This window comes from Muntiacus reevesi, chromosome 3 (assembly GCF_963930625.1).
Source record: "Muntiacus reevesi chromosome 3, mMunRee1.1, whole genome shotgun sequence".
In the NCBI taxonomy this organism is placed as follows: domain Eukaryota; kingdom Metazoa; phylum Chordata; class Mammalia; order Artiodactyla; family Cervidae; genus Muntiacus; species Muntiacus reevesi.
In genome coordinates this window covers 91,998,159-92,019,302 of record NC_089251.1, presented here as the reverse complement: position 1 = coordinate 92,019,302, position 21,144 = coordinate 91,998,159, and the positions used below count along the sequence as shown (strand labels likewise).

At 42.2% G+C, this 21,144-nt stretch overlaps 1 protein-coding gene across 2 annotated transcripts in view; it reads right to left on the bottom strand.

The window, feature by feature from the left end:
* Positions 1-5,127: 5,127 nt before the first annotated feature.
* Positions 5,128-21,144, bottom strand: part of HK2 (hexokinase 2) — a 72,737-nt gene continuing 56,720 nt past the window's right edge. The window contains exons 13-19 of one of the 2 annotated variants that reach the window (XM_065929634.1): positions 19,807-19,902; positions 18,852-18,951; positions 18,568-18,751; positions 17,126-17,281; positions 15,753-15,986; positions 13,689-13,829; positions 5,128-6,680 (exon numbers count right to left, since the gene is read on the bottom strand). In XM_065929634.1, coding sequence (XP_065785706.1) covers positions 6,653-6,680; positions 13,689-13,829; positions 15,753-15,986; positions 17,126-17,281; positions 18,568-18,751; positions 18,852-18,951; positions 19,807-19,902 — 939 coding nt within the window. In that variant the 3' untranslated portion in view covers positions 5,128-6,652. Of the gene's footprint in view, positions 6,681-11,592; positions 12,814-13,688; positions 13,830-15,752; positions 15,987-17,125; positions 17,282-18,567; positions 18,752-18,851; positions 18,952-19,806; positions 19,903-21,144 lie in introns of those variants that run through there. The other variant, XM_065929635.1, reaches the window with a different exon arrangement.

The window sequence follows — 21,144 nt, the reverse complement described above, 5'->3', positions numbered from 1 at the left end:
TGTCATCTGCATATCTGAGGTTATTGATATTTCTCCTGGAAATCTTGATTCCAGCTTGTGCTTCATCCAGCCTGGCATTTCACACAATGTACTCTGCATGAAAGCTAGACAAGCAGGGTGACAATGTACAGCCTTGATGTACTCCTTTCCTGATTTTGATCCAGTCCATTGTTCCATGTCCGATTCTAGCTGTTGCTTCTTGACCTGCATACAAGTTTCTTAGGAGGCAGGTAAGGTGGTCTGGTAATCCCATCTCTTTAAGAATTTTCCACAGTTTGTTGTGATCCACACAGTCAAAGGCTTTAGCATAGTAATTGAAGCAGAAGTAGATATTTTTCTGGAATTCTCTTGCTTTTTCTGTGAGCCACTGGATGTTGGCAAATTGATCTCTGATTCCTCTGCCTTTTCTAAATTCAGCTTGTACATCTGCAAGTTCTCACCTCACATACTGTTGAACCCTAACTTGAAAGATTTTGAGTATTACCTTGCTAGCATGTGAAATGAGCACAATTGTACAGTAGTTTAAATATTCTCTGGCATTGCCCTTCTTTGGGATTAGAATGAAAACTAACCTTTTCCAGTCCGGTGGCCACTGCTGAGTTTTCTAAACTTACTGGCATATTGAGAGAAGCACTTAAACAGCATCATCTTTTGCGATTTGAAATAGCCCACCTAGAATTCCAGCACCTCCACCAGCTTTGTTCATAGTAATGCTTCCTAAGTCCCACTTGACTTCACATTCCAGGATGTCTGGCTCTAGGTGTTATTAGACCACTGGGTTATCTGGGTCATTAAGACCTTTTTTTGTATAGTTCTTCTGTGTATTTTTGCCACCTCTTCCTAATATCTTCTGCTTCTGTTAGGTCCTTACTGTTTCTACCCTTTATTGTGCCCATCTTTGCATGAGAAGTTCCCTTGGTATCTCTTATTTTCTTGACGATATCTCTAGTCTTTCCCATTCTATTGTTTTCCTCTATTTCTTTGCATTGCTCACTTAATAAGGCTTTCTTATCTCTCCTTGCTATTCTTTGGAACTCTGAATTCAGATGAGTATCTTTCCTTTTCTCCTTTGCCTTTTGCTTCTCTTCTTTTCTCAATTATTTGTAAGCCCCCTCAATCATTTTACCTTCTTGCATTTCTTTTAACTTGGGGATGGTTTTGGTCTCTACTGTGAGTGGTTACCAGTCTTGACGGTGAATCAGAGAGTCAAAGGTGAGTTTGGGGACAGGAGTCACAGAAAGCAAATGGTGGGGGAGTTTCTGCAGCAATGGCAGTTCTCATATGCGACCAATCACACGGGATGTCTCCGAAGCAGAGTTCCTGACAGCCCAGGGATGGAGTGCCAGTGTGGCTCCTAGGCTGTCATCTCTTCAGCAGCATCTGAGCAGTGTCAGGGGTGAAGTGGGATGGGTTCCTGGACAGGGAACATGGGAGTCTCCAGGCAGCAGGGCCTCCCCAACAAGCCACCTGGGCTGGCTTAGAGTAGGGGAACCACAGTGTTCTTAAAGACTGGAGGCCTTTCTCAGATGCCACTGGACTGTGCCGCTCCCAGGAACCCCCACTTCATCCTGGTGAGGGGAAAACTATCCCAACAGTACTTGATATTGGACATCTCATTCTCTTGGTGAGGGAGTGTTCAGAGCTAATTTCAGTACTGTGACATTTTTTGCATCCAAATGTTGTGAAGCAAATTCATACTTGCTTCAAGCATCTCTGGTGGCTCAGACAGTAAAGAATCTGCTGCAATGCAGGAGATCCAGATTCAATCCCCAGGTAGGGAAGATCCCTAGAGAAGGGAATGGCAACCCACTCCAATACTCTTGCCTGGAGAATTCCATAGACAGAAGAAGGCTACAGTTCATGAGGTTGCAAAGAGTCAGACACGACTGAGTGACCAACACTTTCATGCATAATGTATATAAATTAAATAATACACATGTAGAAATGCCATTTTCCTGATGTTTTTGCTTTGTGAAGCATGGAGAAATGGCCTGATGGCAATATGTAAGGCCTAGAAATTTGTAGAAATTTGCCAAGGAAAGCATTGTTTCATCCTGCTTGACCATGAAGGCAGAGCTGGTCCCCTGGGGCAATTCTTAAACCCCAAGACGAGGATATTCCTGGCATAACTGAGTATACCAAAAATGGAATCTTACAAACACACCCTCTCCAGTCCCAAGGGTCAGCAGGCGGCTGCAGATGATTCTGGCATTTCCCACTGCTTGTTTAAAAGGAAAACATTTTTATAATAAAACAAAGAGTATAGGTTTGTCCTTCAGGAGACCTGAAGTCCCAGTTCAGTCAAGGGTACTGATTCCTGTCTGTTTCCATATTCCAATTGGCACCATTCATGTCTGCATTCCTCGGAAAAGGTTTTGCAGCCTGGAGATCAGAGACCATGATGGGAGAAAGAAACCTGTTTATCACTGAATGATAGAAAGCAAAAGGTCACATCAGCTGTTGATAATGCAGAGAGGAAGACTTCCTTCCTGGCCCCACTGCCTGTGGGTGGGACCCTGTGGGCCAGATTTGTGAGGTTTCCTGCAGTGACCGACACAGTGCCAGGGTTTTCAGGTAACCACACGAGCAGCAGATGGTGCTTACAAATAACAGACAAAAAATGTTCAAGCTGGGTGAGGAGCTTCAGTCTCCTCATTTTTCAGAGCAGGATGGCAGGCCAGGAAAGGTGGATGAGTCATCCACACAACCTATAGTGGCAGATGTAATCCTTGTCCATACCAGTGCTCTTACCAACCCGGGGCAGTAGGTGCCATGTGAAACCGTTGACATGGATTTCAAGAACATTAGGAAAGAGACAAACAGAAACTGCTGTCCAAGAAAAAAAAACAAAGGCCACCTATAATTCTACCACCAAGAAACTCATAAGTAACATGTCAATCTAGAACATATCCACAGTCACTCTGCCTGAATACTCTTTGTTTCATTCTATGCTCTGCACCAGAGAATACAGAGATACAGTGTTTTTAGTCACTTCTTGAAGGGTTACAGGATTGCCCATCTACTAGGTCACAAAGGAAGACTTGATAAATTCCAAAGACTGAATATCAACCAGACCATGTTCTCAGACCATAATGCCAAAAAATTGGAAATCAATCACAAAAGAGTGGGAGTTGGGAGTTCGAGGTATGATGCAGGGAACCCAAAGCCATCACAATATTGTAAAGTAATTATTCCCTAATTAAATATATATATACATATATATTTTACCTTATAAATTTCAATACTGGAAACTAAATGACAGTACTAAAATTATAAGGTAAAAAAAAGCATATACCATATTACTCATTACTTAGAATTCCAATGAAATGGCAATGTATTAGAATTTGTGGGGCTTAGTAGATAGAGGAGAATTTGTAACTTCAAATATAAACTAACCAGTTCACTTAAGAAGCTGAAACAGGAGCAACAAAGCAAGCTCAGGAAACAAGAAGGAAAAAAATAAACGGAGAAAATCAATGAATGGGAAAAAAACAAAAAATAACAAAATTCATAAGCTAATCCTTTGAAAAGATAAATGAAGAAAATTCTGGCAAAACTGGTTAAGGAAAGAGGTGAGAAAGAGACATTATATATTAAAATAGACATATATACAATGAAAAGGGGGAAAATTACAGACTAACAAAAATAAAAGAATAATGCAATAACCACTTTGAAGCAGTCTTGCTAAGACACCAAATCTACATTTGATCAAGAATTGAGTTTAAACTACCAATCTACAGGAATACAGATCAATCTAGAGATGCAGTCTTGGGAAACCCTAGGCAATGTGATTTCTTTTTTTTTTTTTCCAATTATTTTTATTAGTTGGAGGCTAATTACTTCACAATATTGCAGTGGGTTTTGTCTTACATTGACATGAATCAGCCATGGGGCAATGTGATTTCTTCCTAAGAGAGGGAAAACAGAGTTGGGAAGGAACAGAAGGTTATGAGAGATTAGAAAACAGGCAACCAAGCCCAATATATAGATTTTGTTTGGATTCTGATTTTTTTTTAAATTTTAATGATATTTATGAGACAGTTGGAACTTTAAACACTGGGTCTTTGTTGACATTGAGAAATTGTGAATATTTGGGGAGGAGATGTTGGCATTATGGGTAGACTGAAAAAAATACTGAAGCATTTATAGTTGTCATGATAAAACGTCTGAGCTTTGCTTCAAAATAATATGAAAGGGGATGAAAATGGAGGTATAGAGAAAATAAAATTAGCCACGAGTAAATAACTATTGAAGCACAGAGGATGCAGAATTCTGTATACGTTTACATGTGTAAGTGAAAAAAGGGAGAAAACCGCCCAGCCTTTTTTGTGAAGTTAATGTAATCTTACTTAAAAGCAAATCAGGACAATACAAAAGAAAAAAAAAAATGATGGACCCATTTCACTTATGAATGAGAATGCAAAAAGTAAAATGCCAGGTGATCTCCATCCAATAATATACTAAAAGATATGGTTTACCCCGGAAATAAAGGAAGACTTTCCAGAGAATGCATAGTGCTATTCATTACAGTTAAGACTAAACGGACCACCAGCCCAGGTGGGATACATGAGTCAGGTGCTCGGGCCTGGTGCACTGGGAGGACCCTGAGGAGTCGGGTGGGGAGGGAGGTGGGAGGGGGGATCGGGATGGGGAATACATGTAACTGTATGGCTGATTCATGTCAATGTATGACAAAACCCACTGAAATGTTGTGAAGTGATTGGCCTCCAACTAATAAAATAATATTAAAAAAAAAAAAAAAAAAAAAAAAAAAAAAGACTAAATGGAAAAAAACCATCATCTGTTTCAGTAGATGCAGAAAAAGCCTTTAATGTACATCTATTGAAGTTTTTATAATTAAAAAATCTGAGCAAACTAGGAATAGAAAAAAGAAGTTCCTTAAATCGGTACCCCAAAACTGACATCAAAATTTTTTCCTAATGGAAAAAATTTAGGCACATTTCTTTTAAGATTGGGAAGGAGACAAAAATGTACTATTACCGCTACGATATAGCAGTGCTAGAGATCCTAATCAATACGGTAAGAAAAGAAAAAAGTTTTAGCGATTTGAAGGGAAAAATAAAGCTGCAATTATTTATTTTAAAATATGATAATCTGCATAGAAAAACAACAGAACAAACAACCTATTACAATTAATAACAAAATTAAGCAAGATTACTAGAAACAAGGTCAACATACACAAATTTCTAACTTTTTTCTACACCAGTGCCTCCCAACAAAGAGTGATTTTGCCTTGCAGGTAGGATTGATAAATTTGACAAATCAATTTTAGAATTTTAGATAAGCAATTCATAATTAAACATGTACAAAAACATTAAGTGTTAGTGTTTTATGTGAGAATCCCACTCCAACAGGAATTTTGGCAATGTCTGAAGACATTTTCAGACATCAAAGGGAAGGGCTGCTACGGGCATCAATGGTGTAAGACAAGGATAGCACTAACACCCTACAACACACAGGACACCTTCTTTTGAAAAGGATTATCCAGCCCCAAATCTTAACAGTGCCAAGGCTAAGAATCCCTGCAATGATCAACCAGAAAATATAACAAAAATCAGGGGTCATGCACAAGTGTAAACTGTCTCAGTTCAGTTCAATCGCTCAGTCGTGCCCAACTCTGCAACCCCATGGACCACAGCACGCCAGCCCTCCCTGTCCATCACCATCTCCCAGAATCCACCCAAACTCATGTCCATTGAGTCAGTGATGCCATCCAACCGTATCATCCTCTATTGTTCACTTATCCTCCAGCTGTCAGTCTCTCCCAGCGTCAAGGTCTTTTCAAATGAGTCAGTTCTTCACATCAGGTGGCCAAAGGATTGGAGTTTCAGCTTCAGCATCAGTCCTTCCAATGAACACTCAGGACTGATCTCCTTTAGGATGGACTGGTTGGATCTCCTTGCAGTCCAAGGGACTCTCAAGAGTCTTCTCCAACCATAGTTCAAAACCATCAATTCTTTGGCACTCAGCTTTCTTTAAAGTCCAACTCTCACATCCATACATGACCACTGGAAAAACCATAGCTTTGACTAGATGGACCTTTGTTGGCAAAGTAATATCTCTGCTTTTCAAAATGCTGTCTAGGTTGATCACAACTTTCCTTCCAAGGAGCAAGCGTCTTTTAATTTCATGGCTGCAGTCACCATCTGCAGTGAGCCCCAAAAAACAAAGCCAGCCACTGTTTCCCCATCTATTTGCCATGAAATGATGGGACCAGATACCATGATCTTAGTTTTCTGAATGTTGAGCTTTAAGCCAACTTTTTCACTCTCCTCTTTCACTTTCATCAAGAGGCTCTTTAGTTCTCCTTCACTTTCTGCCATAAGGGTGGTGTCATCTGTGTATCTGAAGTTATAGATATTTCTCCCGGCAATCTTGATTCTAGCTTGTGCTTCATCCAGCCAACATTTTGCATGATGTACTTTGCATAAAAGTTAAATAAGCAAGGTAACAATATACAGCCTTGATGTACTCCCTTCCCAATTTGGAACCAGTCTGTTGTTCCATGTCCAGTTCTAACTGTTGCTTCCTGACATGCATACAGATTTCTCAAGAGGCAGGTCAGGTGTTCTGGGATTCCCATCTCTTTCAGAATTTTCCACAGTTCATTATGATCCACACAGTCAAAGGCTTAGGTATCAACAAAATTCACAAAGCCTCTATAAGAAAAAAATTTGAAACTCTGAGAAAAGATTGTAGTACACAGAGAGACCTTCTATGTTCTTATAAATATTCAAAAGGTCAATTCTACCCCCCAAATCAGTAATTTCATTGCAACTCTAAACAAAATTTAAGCTTTTTCTTTTCTGGGATTTGTAAACTTACTCTAAAATTTATACGGGGGAATAAAGGACCATGAGTAGCACAAATTTGGAAAAGAAAAGGAGGACTTGCCCTGCTAGGTAAAGCACTCTAGATAGTCCTGGTAATAGAAAACGTCTGTGGTTCAAGGACAAATAGTGGTGTAAGGACAAACAAAATAGATCAGTGGGGCAGAAAGGAGTCCTCAGAAACATACCCTCAGGAACTTAATATATTCAGAAGAAGAGTTATGAATCAGTGAGAAAGAGCAGGCTTAACTAACGACACAAAGGAACAGAAACACTGCACTTTACCTGATATTACATAGAAAGATGGACTCTAATGGTTTTACAATAACCCTTAAAAAAAAGTAAAACTATTAATAACTTTAATAGAAGACAATATTAATGGGATAAGGGTGAGAAAGGTCAAAGTTACAAAACATAAAGCAAAAAAGAATTGATGGGTTTGGTTTTTCCAAAAGAAAGGATTCCTAGTCAACAAAGGATACAGTGGACAAAATTAATAGATTGGGAGAAGTTACATTCAATACCTGAAGCCAATAAGGGACTGATAATCTAGATTAAATAAGAGGCTCCAGCAAATCAGCAAAAGAAAATAAAGAACCCTTGTTGAAAAATCAGCAAGGAAAATGACCAGGCTATTAACTGAAGGAAACATAAAAAGAGTTGTTGGAAGTCATAGTGGAGAAATGTAAATTAAAACAGTCATATTATCTCACTTTATACTAAGCACATTAATAAAATGTAGAGAACAAGATAATTCGCCATTAGGGTTATTAATGGCTGGGGGTAGCCTTTTAGGAGAGTAATTTGGCAAGACAGGATCAAATTAAGCAAATACACAACATATGATCCAGCTCTCCTGCTCCTGGGTGGGTACATGCCCAGAGAAATAATCACAAAGATAATTAATGTGCAAAGCTGCTGGTTGCAGTGATGTTTGTATAGCTGGGCTGAGTCAATCCACAAGTCTATTACTGGGAGCACAGGCGGGAAAGCACACAATAGGATTTTTATGCAGTAACTGGAAGTAATGACTCAAATGCGCACAATAGCAGCATCCACGAGTTTTGTTTTGTTTTTTTTTAGGCAAAAAGTGATTTTTTTTTTTTAGCCAGCAGCATTTTGTAAATTAAAAATCACACACACGAGACACACAAATAAGTTGCACATGATTGCCACTTGTTAGAGAAGAATGGGCAAAAGGATAAAAGGTGATAAGAAAATTAAAAAGCAAGAAATGTCCTTGCAAAGACTAGAAAATGTCTTGAATGGTGGGGAGCGGGGCACGGACAGTGGGCATTTAAGTAATCTAACCTTCTGCCCCTGGGGCCCAAACCGAAGAAAATGCAGCAACAAAGAAGCAAGAGAAAGGTAAGACAAGCTGGCAGAGGCTGGAAAAGCTATTTCCAAGCCAGATACAACCTGGGTGCGCTGTCCATTTGTTTGAAGGAAACAGATTTCCCCAGTGGTGAGGAACCCTACGGAGGAGGTGGGAGTTGTAAAGGGAGCAGCCTGAGGGAAATCTGTCAGTATGGGTGGCCCAGAGGATTACAGGGTCTCTCAGTGCAGAAAGCTGAGATAACTTTCTTCTGAGCATCTTCCATTCAGACGCTCAGTCATGCCCAACTCATTGTAACTCCATGGACTGCAGCACGCCAGGTTTCCCTGTCAATCACCAAATCCTGGAACTTGCTCAAACTCATGTCCATCGAGTCAGTGACGCCATCCAACCATCTCATCCTCTGTCGTCCCCTTCTCCTCTTGCCTTCAATCTTTCCCAGCATCAGGGTCTTTTCTAATGAGTCGGGTCTTTGCATCAGGTGACCAAAGTATTGGAGCTTCATTTTCACTATCAGTCCTTCAGTGAATATTCAGGACTGATTTCCTTTAGGATGGACTGGTTGGATCTCCTTTCAGTCCAAGGGACTCTCAAGAGTCTTCTCCAACACCACAGTTCAAAACCATCAGTTCTTCAGTGCTCAGCTTTCTTTATGGTCCAACCCTCACAGCCATACATGACTACTGGAAAAACCATAGCTTTGACTAGACGGACCTTTTTGGCAAAGTAGTATCTCTGACTTTTACTATGCAGTCTAAGTTGGCCGTAGCTTTCTCTCCCAAGGAGCAAGCATCTTTTAATTTGATGGCTGCAGTCACCATCTGTGGTGATTTTGGAGTCCAAGAAAATAAAGTCTGTTACTGTATCCATTGTTTCCCCATTTGCCATGAAGTGATGGAACCACATGCCATGACCTTAGTTTTTTGAATGCTGAGTTTTAAGCTAGCTTTTTCACTCTCTTCTTTCACTTTCATCAAAAGGCTCTTCAGTTCCTCTTTGCTTTCTGCCATAAGTGTGGTGTCATCTCCATATTTGAGGTTATTGATATTTCTCCTGGCAATCTAGATTCCAGCTTGTGCTTCATCCAGCCCAGCATTTCACATGATGTACTCTGCATATAAGAAGCAGGGTGACAATATACACAGCCTTGAAGTTCTCCTTTCCTGATTTTGAACAGGTCCATTGCTTCTAACTGTTGCTTCTTGACCTGCATACAGGTTTCTCAGGAGGCAGGTAAGGTGCTCTGATAGTCCCATCTCTTGAAGAATTTTCCAGTTTGTTATGATCCACACAGCCAAAGGCTTTAGCATAGCCAATGAAGCAGAAGTAAATGTTTTCCTGGAATTCTTTTACTTTTTCTATGATCCATTGGATGTTGGCGATTTGATCTCTGATTCCTCTGCCCTTTTTAGATCCTGCCTTTCCATCTGGAAGTTCTCAGTTCATGTACTGTTGAGGCCTAGTTTGGCGAATTTTGAGCATGACCTTGCTAGCCTGTGAAATGAGTGTAATTGTGCAGTAGTTTGAACATTCTTTGGCATTGACCTTCTTTGGGATTAGAATGAAAACTTAACTTTTCCAGTCCTGTGACCACTGCTGAGTTTTCCAAATTTGCTGGCATATTGAGAGAAGCACTTAAACAGCATCATCTTTTAGGATTTGAAATAGCTCAACTGGCATTCCGTCACCTCCACTAGCTTTGTTCACAGTAATGCTTCCTAAGGCCCATTTGACTTCACACTCCAGATGTCTGACTCTAGGTGAGGGATCACACCATCGTGATTTTCTGGGTCATGAAGATCTTTTTTGTACAGTTCTTCTGTGTATTCTTGCCACCTCTTCTTAATATCTTCTGCTTCTGTTAGGTCCCTACCATTTCTGTCCTTTATTGAGCCCATCTTTGAATGAAATGTTCCTTTGGTATCTCTAATTTTCTTGAAGAGATCTCTAGTCTTTCCCATTCTATTGTTTTCCTCTGTTTCTTTGCATTGTTCACTTAGCAAGACTTTCTTATCTCTCCTTGCTATTCTTTGGAAATCTGCATTCAAATGCAAATATCTTTCCTTTTCTCCTTTGACATTCACTTCTCTTCTTTTCTCCCCTAATTGTGAGGCCTCCTCAGACAACCACTTTGCCTTTTTGTATTTCTTTTTCTTGGGTATGGTTTTGATCACTGCCTCCTGTAGAATTTTATAAACTTATGCCCATGGATCTTCAGGCACTGTATCAAATCTAATCTCTTGAATCTATTTGCCTCACAAGTAGGGTCAATGGGAGACACTGCAGAAAATTAGAAAGAAGTCAGGTATTTCTAACCACTTCCCACCCCAGCTCTATGGTTCTAACTTCTGACCCAGCCATTAGGATAGAAGTGGAGATGTTTGATGTTGCTAATCTCTGGGTTGCTCCTCTACACTATGGAACTTCTCAGCTCTACTATTACCTCTGTAACCAAGTCCCTGTGTTAAAATCTGTTTGAATTAACTGTAGTAGATTGTCTTCCTGACCAGATCCTGGTACGAGTTAGGCAGACCCCTATTTTGTTATTTTAAGTCATGCAATCACAAATACCCTTAAAGATAAATCTTGGTCTCCAACTATGTGTATTTCCTCTTACAGATTCCTAGAAAAGTATACAGAATGCTGTTTTTTTAAATGGACATTGCCTATTCCTCTCCTAAATGACTGTACCTTGCACTTCTACCAATTGTATATAAGTATGCTGCTATAAGCTCACCAATTTAAAGTCAGAAAAATAGGGTCTAATTTTAATTTCCTTTCCTTCACCACTAGCAAGTTTGAATTTTGTGTTCTGCCTATCTCTATTATTCTGTTAGCCTTTATCTGCTCCTTTTTCAGTTAATGTCAAGCAGGGCCATGTCAATATCATCAGTGGGTATCATTAAGAACTTGTAAGAAGTTTATTTACCAGGTTTGTATTTTGCTTATTAAGGAAACAGTTTTAAAAGATGGTAAGGAGAGGATAGAGGCAAGTGCTTTTTAGAGTTCATATAAGTAAGGGCTTTATATCTTAAATGTGAATCATATATACCTACAGAGTCTAGCCAGAGTCCCTGAGGGTTCTGCCTCATCTCAGCCAAACTGCTTAAAACAGCAGACTGCCGCATCAGCCATGGTTTCAGCGGTGCTTGAAATCCAGGGGCTCAAACACAGCCTAGGAAAAATCATCTAGCTCCCCATTCCATTGGCACTGTGTTTCTGTGGTGAGAAATATCTGGCCAAGTGTTGGCCGCACGCCTGTCAAGCACGTATAGTCAAAATCAAAACACTCAGCAATTACTCAGATGGGTTAGGAAATACTAATATGCTTGAAAGGGTTAGGAAATACTAATATGCTTGAAAGATGACTGCACTCTTGAAAAGTCTCATGAATCACACGTGGAATATTTGAAAAATGTTAAAATTTATTAATAATAGTTAACATCACACAGTTAATCGAACTAGTTCTTTATTGTACATGACAACATCTTCACTAGACTGAGTGCTCAAGGGTGTGAGATGATCTGCTATTGAGCACATCACAGTCAGAGATTGAGAGTCAATATATTTACACAGGCAAAGCAGCATCAGCAAGGAACTATCACCTATCTGTGGGAACACAACAGTTCAAAATGCATTTTCCAGCATTCCGTTTTAGAAGCCACACACACAGCTCTACCTTTTAAAAATGTGCAATTTCATAGATGATGCCTAATTTTTCAAGTTTAAAAGTTAAAGTTCACTTCTATTTCTTGGGCATCCCTTAGTGATACACAAATCTAGACACTGTTCTCACTACAAGTTTGATGAATGTGCAAAATTTGGGTGCTCTGAGTTGTGTCATTTCATTTTTATTTTGATCCTTGTATCCTACTCAACATTGTTAAAAGGCCTTCCCCTCTTTATTATGAAGTATTCGGATTTAATAAAAATATTAAAATGATTTCATATTTTAGGGCAGGAGTGGGCTCTCAGATTCAGGATTAACTGCACTCTAAAAAGTAGGGTAAGGAAGGTTTTAGGTCCCTTCCCCTCTCCACCCAAGCAGTTTGAAACAAATACTTCTTGTAAAAACAGCTCAGCCTAGGAAGTCTGTGGACAATACCTCTTATAGAACATTTACAAAACAAACCCAGGGTGAAATTTGCTAGAAGCGTACAAATCCACCAAATGTGTTGTCCCTGAAGTTTTGTATGTTTGACAAATAGTTTGGTTTTGGTTTGCTATCAACGGTTAGACCATTTTGCAAATATTTTTGGTGGCTTCCTTTATCTTGTTAGAGAGGTTTAAAATGCTACTAACTGCCCTAAGAATGAAGATTGCTAAGCAGTTTATTTGAAATGATTCGTTTCCTTTGTTAATGTCTCATGTAATATTGTGCCAGACAAGTTTCTAGACTGAGCAACCATTTGGTGTGGTTTCTTCAGTCCATAGTCCCAACCTCCTTCACACTATCCCCAGACACCTTCCAAGTTTCTGAGTCTGCAGGGAAAGGAGGAGCTGCTTGACCATTCGCTCACTTTAATGATGTTTTCCTTCTCTTCCTGGAGATGAATGAGGTATTTCTAGTAACTGATCAGTATATCTTCATCTTCCATCCTTTAACTACATTGATTTATTGAGACTCTGTGTATTTATAGACATAGCAAATTAACATATAAATACATTACATACAGAGGATCATACAGCGTCAAGATGAAGGAGCAGATGTACTTCATGAACTAAATACATTTCAAATATAAATTAAAATGAAAATACAGTGTTTCCACTTCTGCAGGAAAAAAATTTTAAAACAGACCAAAAAGTCTTCCCGCTCCCAAAGGTCCACTGCTTATTGATGACCTGTGAACCCACTCCCGGGACTCTAGGCTTTGGTTTTGCTTGATCAGTCGCAGGATGCTTTGATTCCAGGAACAGCACCCACTGGAACCCACGAGGCAAATGCTTATAGATGAGGTTGAAGAGGGGCTGCCACATGGCTATCCATGGACTTCCCTTCCATTGCTGTCCCTCCCCCCCTGCCTATGGGAGAATCGGGCTCAAGTCAGTGGAAACCTCTCAGCTCTCTGAGAGAAGAAATAGCACCAACCTTCAAGCTGGGGGATGCTTTCCACCTAGAAATGTCACGGTCAGGCTTCAAGGTGAAGCAAACATATTTTTTATTATTGTCCCCATCCTGTAGGATTATACAGGGACATGGAATTTGGCCAGGGGGATTACTAAAGATTAAATCTTTTTTTCGAGTTTTAAGAAAATCAATGGTAATGGTTGTGACAAGTGTGAACAAATCCTTACTTCAAATTGTATTTATCTCAGGAGGGCCAAGGCTTGGGTACCAAACTCTACAATGAGTAGAGAAAGACAAAACCTAGTCCAATGAGGTCCTCTCTGCAAGGAAAAGCCAAGGGGTCTGTTTCTGACACAAGGGGAATGGCATCTTATAATTTAAAGCAGGAAAGAAGGGAAACCAGAGGAAGTCCTTCCAATTGCAGGGGCTCTACCGTTGTCCAGCCTCTCGGATGCGGCAGGCCACAGCAGTGATGAGAGCTGCCCCCTTCCCACTGCCATCTTCTGACTCCAGGAAGGATACATCACATTTTGGAGCCAAGTCCTTCACCGTCTCATGCATGACTTTGGCAAAGCTGAGAAAGGTGGGAGGAAGACAGAATAAAATATCTTAGTCATGATAGATTTGTGTCCTGAAAGATAGGACCCTAAGAAGTGATGCTAGAAACCTAGAAATAATTGAGATGGAGAAGATGATAGCTACCATATTAAACACTATGTATTGTGTTTCAGAAAACTCAGGTTTGGAGAGACTAAGCAACATGCCCAAATTCTATGTCACAGTGGGCAAGAGAAGCTAAGTGAGAAGCTAAGATTCAACTCTAGGACAAAAGCCTGAGATTATGGCCAGCTGTGTTCTTAAAAGAGCGGTCATTTATGCACGCCTTGCAGAAGTGCCTGTTTATCAGTTCTAGAGGGGAGGACCAAGTCCCATACACGTGATATTCCATTTTCCAGAGATATTAACTCATATCAGACTCATGTCTAACCCCAAATTTCATTAAAGGTAAAAGGAGCAGACTTAGGAGGGTGTTGTTGGGAGATGACAAGAATCAAAGATTCTTCCTGATACGGGACTAGAGAAAGAGACCATTTGTCATTATCTGCCATGAGAGCAGGGTCCAGTTGCTCCTCCCCACTGGTAGAGCTGAGAACAGAGGTCCTAACATCAAGCCCCCGTGCTAGTGGCTGGACTTCTGTCCCACTCCCAACCCTCACTTGGGACTGAGGTTCCTATTTTCACAATGACACTGAACACCAATAAGAGAAACTTAGAACTTCTCAGAGTCCACTCTTTGCACTAACTGTAGACTCTGAGCAAGCTTCTCAACTCCTTGAAACAATCATGGTGACACAGGTGACAATTCAATCAATGGGTCTCTCCATCCTACCTTCTGCGGATCAAGGGGCCCAGCTCTGTTTGGGAAAGAGACTGAGGTATATCCTGATTTAAAACAATTTATTCAAAATATATGCAAGTGAGAGAAGAAAGGAGAAGAGAAATAGTGATGAGAGGACAAAAGGGGGAAGAGATGGACAAAGACCGGAAAAAGAGTAAAAAGAAAAGGGAATTCAGTATTTCCATACTAGAGAGGAGGGTGGCAAACTTTTTCTATAGAGGGCTAGATAGTTGACACTTTGAGCTTTGTGGGTCACATAGTCTGCTGTTAATAGCTGGAAGCAGTCATAGACAACAGATAAACAGGAGGGTATGGCTGTGTTTCAATAAAAGTTTATTTATAAAAATAGTTGTGGCTATAATCTGCCAACTCCTACCCTAGACTACAGAAAAAAATGCTCCAGATTTCCAGCATACATTTACTAGAACACTGGCAGAAGCACTGTTTGTAATAGTCAAAATCTAGAAATAACCCAAATATTCATCATTAGGATAAATTATAGCTTAGTCACTCAAAGGTTACAGCCCTGAAAATTAATGAACTATGACTGCAGACTTCAGTGTTGATGCATCTAAAAACCATACATGCAGTGTGAGAAAAACCAGTCACAAAAGAAAAGATGCCATGAGTTCCCTTATGGTAAATTAAAAATTAAGTCAAACTGGGATTTCCCTGGTGGTCCTGCGGCGAAGACTGAGCTTCCAATGCAGGGGGCTCAGGTTCGATCCCTGGTCCAGGAACTAAGATCCCATATGCTGCTCAGTGCAGCCAAAAAAAATTAAGTAAAAATAAACACTGTAGATGCATACATAAAATATGGGAGAAAAAAAGTGATAGACTTACACCTCAGCATTTACCCATGGTGGGGAAAATGAAGGGTGCAACTGGGAAGAGCTCACAGGGGGCTTCCAAGCTGGATGGTAAAACACAGACCTACTTCTAGTTATTAATCTTTAAACTATAATACATGCGCTATACACACTCTTTGGAACGTCTGATAATTTGCCATAAAATAGAGAGAGAGAGAAAGGAAAGCAGGGAAAGAATGAAGAGATGTGGGAGAAAGATGGGTAGGAAGAGTGTAGGTCAGGCACTCACTGAGGATGTAGCTTGTAGAGGGTCCCGTCCACACCCACTGTCACTCTGAGGGTGTCTAGCCCACGGTTTTCTCGGATTTTGTCCACTACGGCGGCCATGCCTGCACCACAGAGCTGAGCTGCCCGTCGAGCCACCACGGTGCACACCTCCTTGACGATGATGCTGTCGTCGCACGTGCTCTCGAGCCCTAAGTGGTGTAGGATGGCACGGACCTGCAGCAGGGCCAGGCAGTCGCTGGGGCAAGAGGAGACAGCCAGTGGTCAGTGACGTACCAAGAGGGCCTGAAGGCTTGCCCCTCCAGGGCCTGGCTCCTTCATCAGAAGCAGTTCTGGGGGACCTGGATTTCCAAGGGCTAGGGGTAAAGGCTACCGTCCGTGAGAGATGGTTCCATTTTTAAACCCAATTCAGGAACTAGCGCTTATCACACTGGCCCACATGGACAGGAACACAAAGAAACAGCTCCCTCTGCCACTTCACCCAGGCACACTGCTGCTGCAAAACTGATACTCAAAAGGAAATTCACTGGCCATGATTCCACTTATTTGGAAATAGCAAAGACAGTGATGATGCTAACACATGACAGCTTTCAGTTGCAAAGCCCTTTCCTGTCCAGTCTCTCATTGTTCATAGGCCAGCAGGACAAGCACCGACAGCCAACATTAGATGCCTGTTCTGGTCCCCCACTCTGGGCGGTCTGCGGTCTACTTGTGCTCTATTTATAGAAGAAGAAAACAGACATGTAAACTAGAAGAGTATTCTGTTTACCGCTGCAGATAACTTAGGGCCCCCTCATGTAGGCTGTCCAGTTCCTGCTTTTCAATACGCCTGAGAGTAATATTAATGACACAGCGTTAATTTTCAGAAGGCTCTGAAACTCAGCATTCTAATTTAGAGCAGACTTCTCTTCCCCACCATTAAACTGGAGGAAGAAGGCCTCGCTTTCATGAGCCGCCACAGGAGGCCACTTGATCCTGGTTGCCTTACTACTGCAGCCAGCGGTTAAGAAGAGCCTTCTTGCCAAGCACAGGTGCTTTAGTGAGTTATCTTCTTCCGCCGTGCATTCCCATTTACATTCTGTGAGCAGCTATCTTTCTTCCTACCTTTGAAATTGGCCTAGAACCACCAATACTGCTTTGCAGAGGTTGATCCAGCTTATGAAAAATCATGATTTTTCACAAGAAATATCACATATTTTCCCTTAAAATGCCAACTGTTCATAAAGTACTTTAAAACAACACTATATAAACACGTTAGCTCCCAAACTGATCTTTATGTGAGCCACACCCTGATCTTACCTGAACTGTGAAAATCCCAGCTAGTCTGTCCACGAAAAGGATATACGGTCCATCCTACTCCAGGCCCTAAATTCTCACCTCTCAATCTGAGACAGGAACTTGGTTTCAAAGATTCCCCTTGTCTTGAGCCGCTCTGAGATGCGGCCACGGAAAAGCAGCCCGCGCTTGGTGAAATCGATGAGGATGTTACGAACAATCTCGCCCAAGTACATGCCGCTGATCATTTTCTCAAACCTGCAATGCAGGTAACGTTCATGGAGGTTAAAAAGTGTGGGATGTGCTGAGACAGACCAGCCTCCACTGCATTAGAAGGTAGAGAGCATACAGATTCCCAGTGGTGGAAAAGGAAATGCTATTTGACTCACTTAGGCAGGATTCCTGGCGTCCACATGTACTGACTCATAGCGTTCAGTAAAATGTGTCCTGAGACCCAAGGGGATTCCCTGAATTGACTCCATTTAATGGGTTCATTTTCCTTCCAAGGCTTATTCCTGACTTCTCAAGAAGGAACTCACACCAAACCTCACCCCACTTCCAGAAGGGTAGGATGCTGAATCTTAATCCCTAATGTTGCTGAGAATTTAGCATGCTCTCTCTTTAACCTAATCATTTATTGCTTAAGTAACTAGCACTAGCTGAGAACTAAACTGGCCAAGAGAACTAAATATGACTACTCAATAGCTTGAGGGTCTTCTGGCTCTGCATAGTGCCTTTAAAAATATCAACATTCTCAATTTCAACCAAGATTCCATTATCGCTTAATCTTGCCTTACTCCAGCCTGTTTTTTTTTCATTAATGTTGTCTGGCTGGTTCCTAGAGGCACTTTAGTCTGTGACCTCTACTATAGACAAATGTTTGCAAGGGATATTCTGCAGAAGTACGGTCCCTGGTTAATCCAATTAGGAAACATTACATTCAACCTCTTCCTAATGGGACCCCACCACACCAAGGGCTTGGTGATGCTGGGGCTGCCCCCTTGTCCAGTATGACAACAGAGGATGCTACACACTGGATGGATGGAGAAAGGCTTGCTCCTGTTCGCTTCCTGGTCCTACCTGCCTCGCCCCAGCAATGCTTCTTCACCCTGATGGCAACAAGTGGTTCAACTGTCTGTTTTTCCTTAAGTCCCACACCTAGGTTTTAACACTTTATCTCACCTGTCCAGTCCTCACAGTAGGAGCTGCTTCCTACAGGTATACTAACTTCTGTGCTACTCAGCAACCCCCTTTGATCTTTTCATCCCTCTAAAACCTGTGTGACCAACTCCAATTCTCCTTGCAACATAACTGTTGTGATTTTGTTTTCCCAACTGGACTTCAAGACCATCACAGTTCAGCAGGACAAAAAGGACTTAACCCACAACTTCCCAGATGTATCTGACAAGAAGCCCTTTCCAAAGAAATCTCTTCTGTTAACATCTCAAGAGAATGAGCATCCTGCGCTTTGCTGTTGTGGGCGACTCATCACTGTTTAGTTCTGATATAAACATACCAGAGCCCACACGCAGCTGGGCACCTACCTCTGTCTGCCAGGGTTGAGGGAGAGCTCATCCACAGCTGCGTCAAATTCTGTGCGGAAGTCATCGAGGCATCCGTTGTCCCCGAAGGCCCCCCACTCCATGTTGACACACATCCGCCCCTCTTCCCCTTCCACCAGCTCCACATTCCGCATCTCCTCCATGTAGCAGGCATTGCTGCCTGTGCCTGCCAACCAAGAGACGTCAGTCAGGGCCTCCCTCGGCACTGTCTCCCCCCCATCCTAGGCTATGTGACCCCACAGGGGAAGGACAGCCCAAGTCCTCACCAACAATGAGGCCAACTTCACAGTGAGGGTCTTCATAGCCACAGGTCATCATAGTCCCAACTGTATCGTTCACCACGGCAACCACGTCCAGGTCAAACTCCTGAGAACAACAGCAGGTCCCAACCCCCAAATTAGCCACAATATTGCCCCTCAGACACTTGCAAGGAAGATTTAGATGTGTATAAAGCTTATATAAAGAAAGCTGAGGGCCGAGGAATTGATGCTTTTGAACTGTGGTGTTGGAGAAGACTCTTCGGAGTCCCTTGGACTACAGGGAGATCTAACCAGTCCATCCTAACGGAGATCAGTCCTGGGTATTCATTGGAGGGACTGGTGTTGAAGCTGAAACTCCAATACTTTGGCCACCTGATGCAGAGAGCTGACTCATTTGAAAAGACCCTGATGCTGGGAAAGACTGAGGGCAGGAGGAGAAGGGGACGACAGAGGATGAGATGGCTGGATGGCATCACTGACTCGATGGACATGAGTTCGAGTAAACTCCGGGAGTTGGTGATGGACAGGGAGGCCTGGCGTGCTGCGATTCATGGGGTCGCAAAGAGTCAGACACGACTGAGTGACTGAACTGAACTGAACTGAAAGCTTATATAGCAGGGCTTATTTGCTCTGCTCGAATGTCAACTCCTCAGAGACCTTCCCTGGTTATATTATTTAAAAGAATGAGCTTCCCCAGCCCCACTCACTCTGTCCTCACCCAAATTCATTTTCCTTCATAGCACAAAAGCACCTGACATTAGCTCACGGTTTGTTTACAGAACGAGAGCTTGCAGCCATTCCTGAATCCCCAGTTGCCAAGAGCAGGGCTTGACAGACCATGGACACTCACAAACTGCTGAAGGACTAGAATAACTATCCCTGTGACCAACACCACTGCACTTAGCAGTCCCCCGCTTTTGCACCCACAGACCCTTCAGGCCTCACGCTGCGCCTCTCCTACCTCCCGCCGGTGGATGGCCTCCTTCAGCAGCATCACCACGTCCTCACCCTCGCAGCCGGATGCCTTGAAGCCTTTCGTCCACTTCAGGAGGATGCTCTAAAAATCACACACGGGCAGGGAGGTGGATATCAGAGAAGACTCTTGGCTCATTCTCTAGTTGTCAACCTCACAGGTTATCAGAGGCCCTTTGAAAACCAATCACCTCACCCACAAGTTATTCTGAACCTATTTTATCTACTAGCAGGGCCGACTATGCACCAGGTATTGGGCTAAGCACAACACATGTGTTACACCATTTAATCCTCACAGCAACTGTATGAAATGTTTATCATTATCATGCCCATTTTACAGGTAACTCTGGCCCTGGAGTAAAGTGCCCAAGGCCTGCAGCTTGGAATAGAGGAGGCACTCACCCCCAGGCTCACCAACTCCAATGGAAGGGCTCATAAGCACCACACAACTGCCCCTGCCAAGGAACTGTTTCCTTCACCAGGAAAAACACTTTGCCCTGAACATCACACAGAGGGGTCGGTTTGTGTCTCTGAATTTTCAGACTCCACTACGAAGTTAAATAAGTACCTCTGCTGAGTTACAGGGCCTTTCAGGAGCAGATACATGAGGGATATATATGAGGAATATGGGCGACTGTTTCATATACTGTTCCCTGGCTCCCTCTATGCTGCTTCAGTCCATCAGAGAATAGGCATCCAGGACGCCCAGACCACTCTTGAGAGGCCTGAACCCACAAAAGGGCCATGTGCTCACTACTACCCACTGGCATGGTTTCTCCAAGACTTGCTTGGTTTTTCACGGCCCAGGAGTTTGATATCACAAGTCCCACTGTGTTCGGATCCCAGGAAACTCAGAAAAACCAAGTTCAATCTCAGGAGTGACCTAGTTTACACACCTATATCCAAACCACTTTGATTTTCTTATTTACAAATTAGCTTGACATCTCTGATGAAATTTTGTGTTTGGCACTTCCAAGCATTTGGAATGTTGAAATAACATTACTGCAAATGATCCTTAAATAATCTGGCATGCAGAGGCCCCAACAGCTGGGGAGAGCTGCCCGTGGCCTCCAGCTAAGCCAGGCGGCTTGAGGCCTCTGGGCTTCAGAACCTGCTCATGTCCCCTTCAACAGGCTGATCTCAGCAGAGCAGAAACCAACTTACAGACAGAACAAAGACAGAACCCAGCTTCTGCTTCTCTTATTCTTAGCTTTCACAGTTCTAGACTGAACACCTGCTGCTCACAGAAACTTAGAACATACGGCATAAATGCAGTACAATGACCTGGAATTTTACAATTCAGGCATGAAAAGAAACAGCTGACATG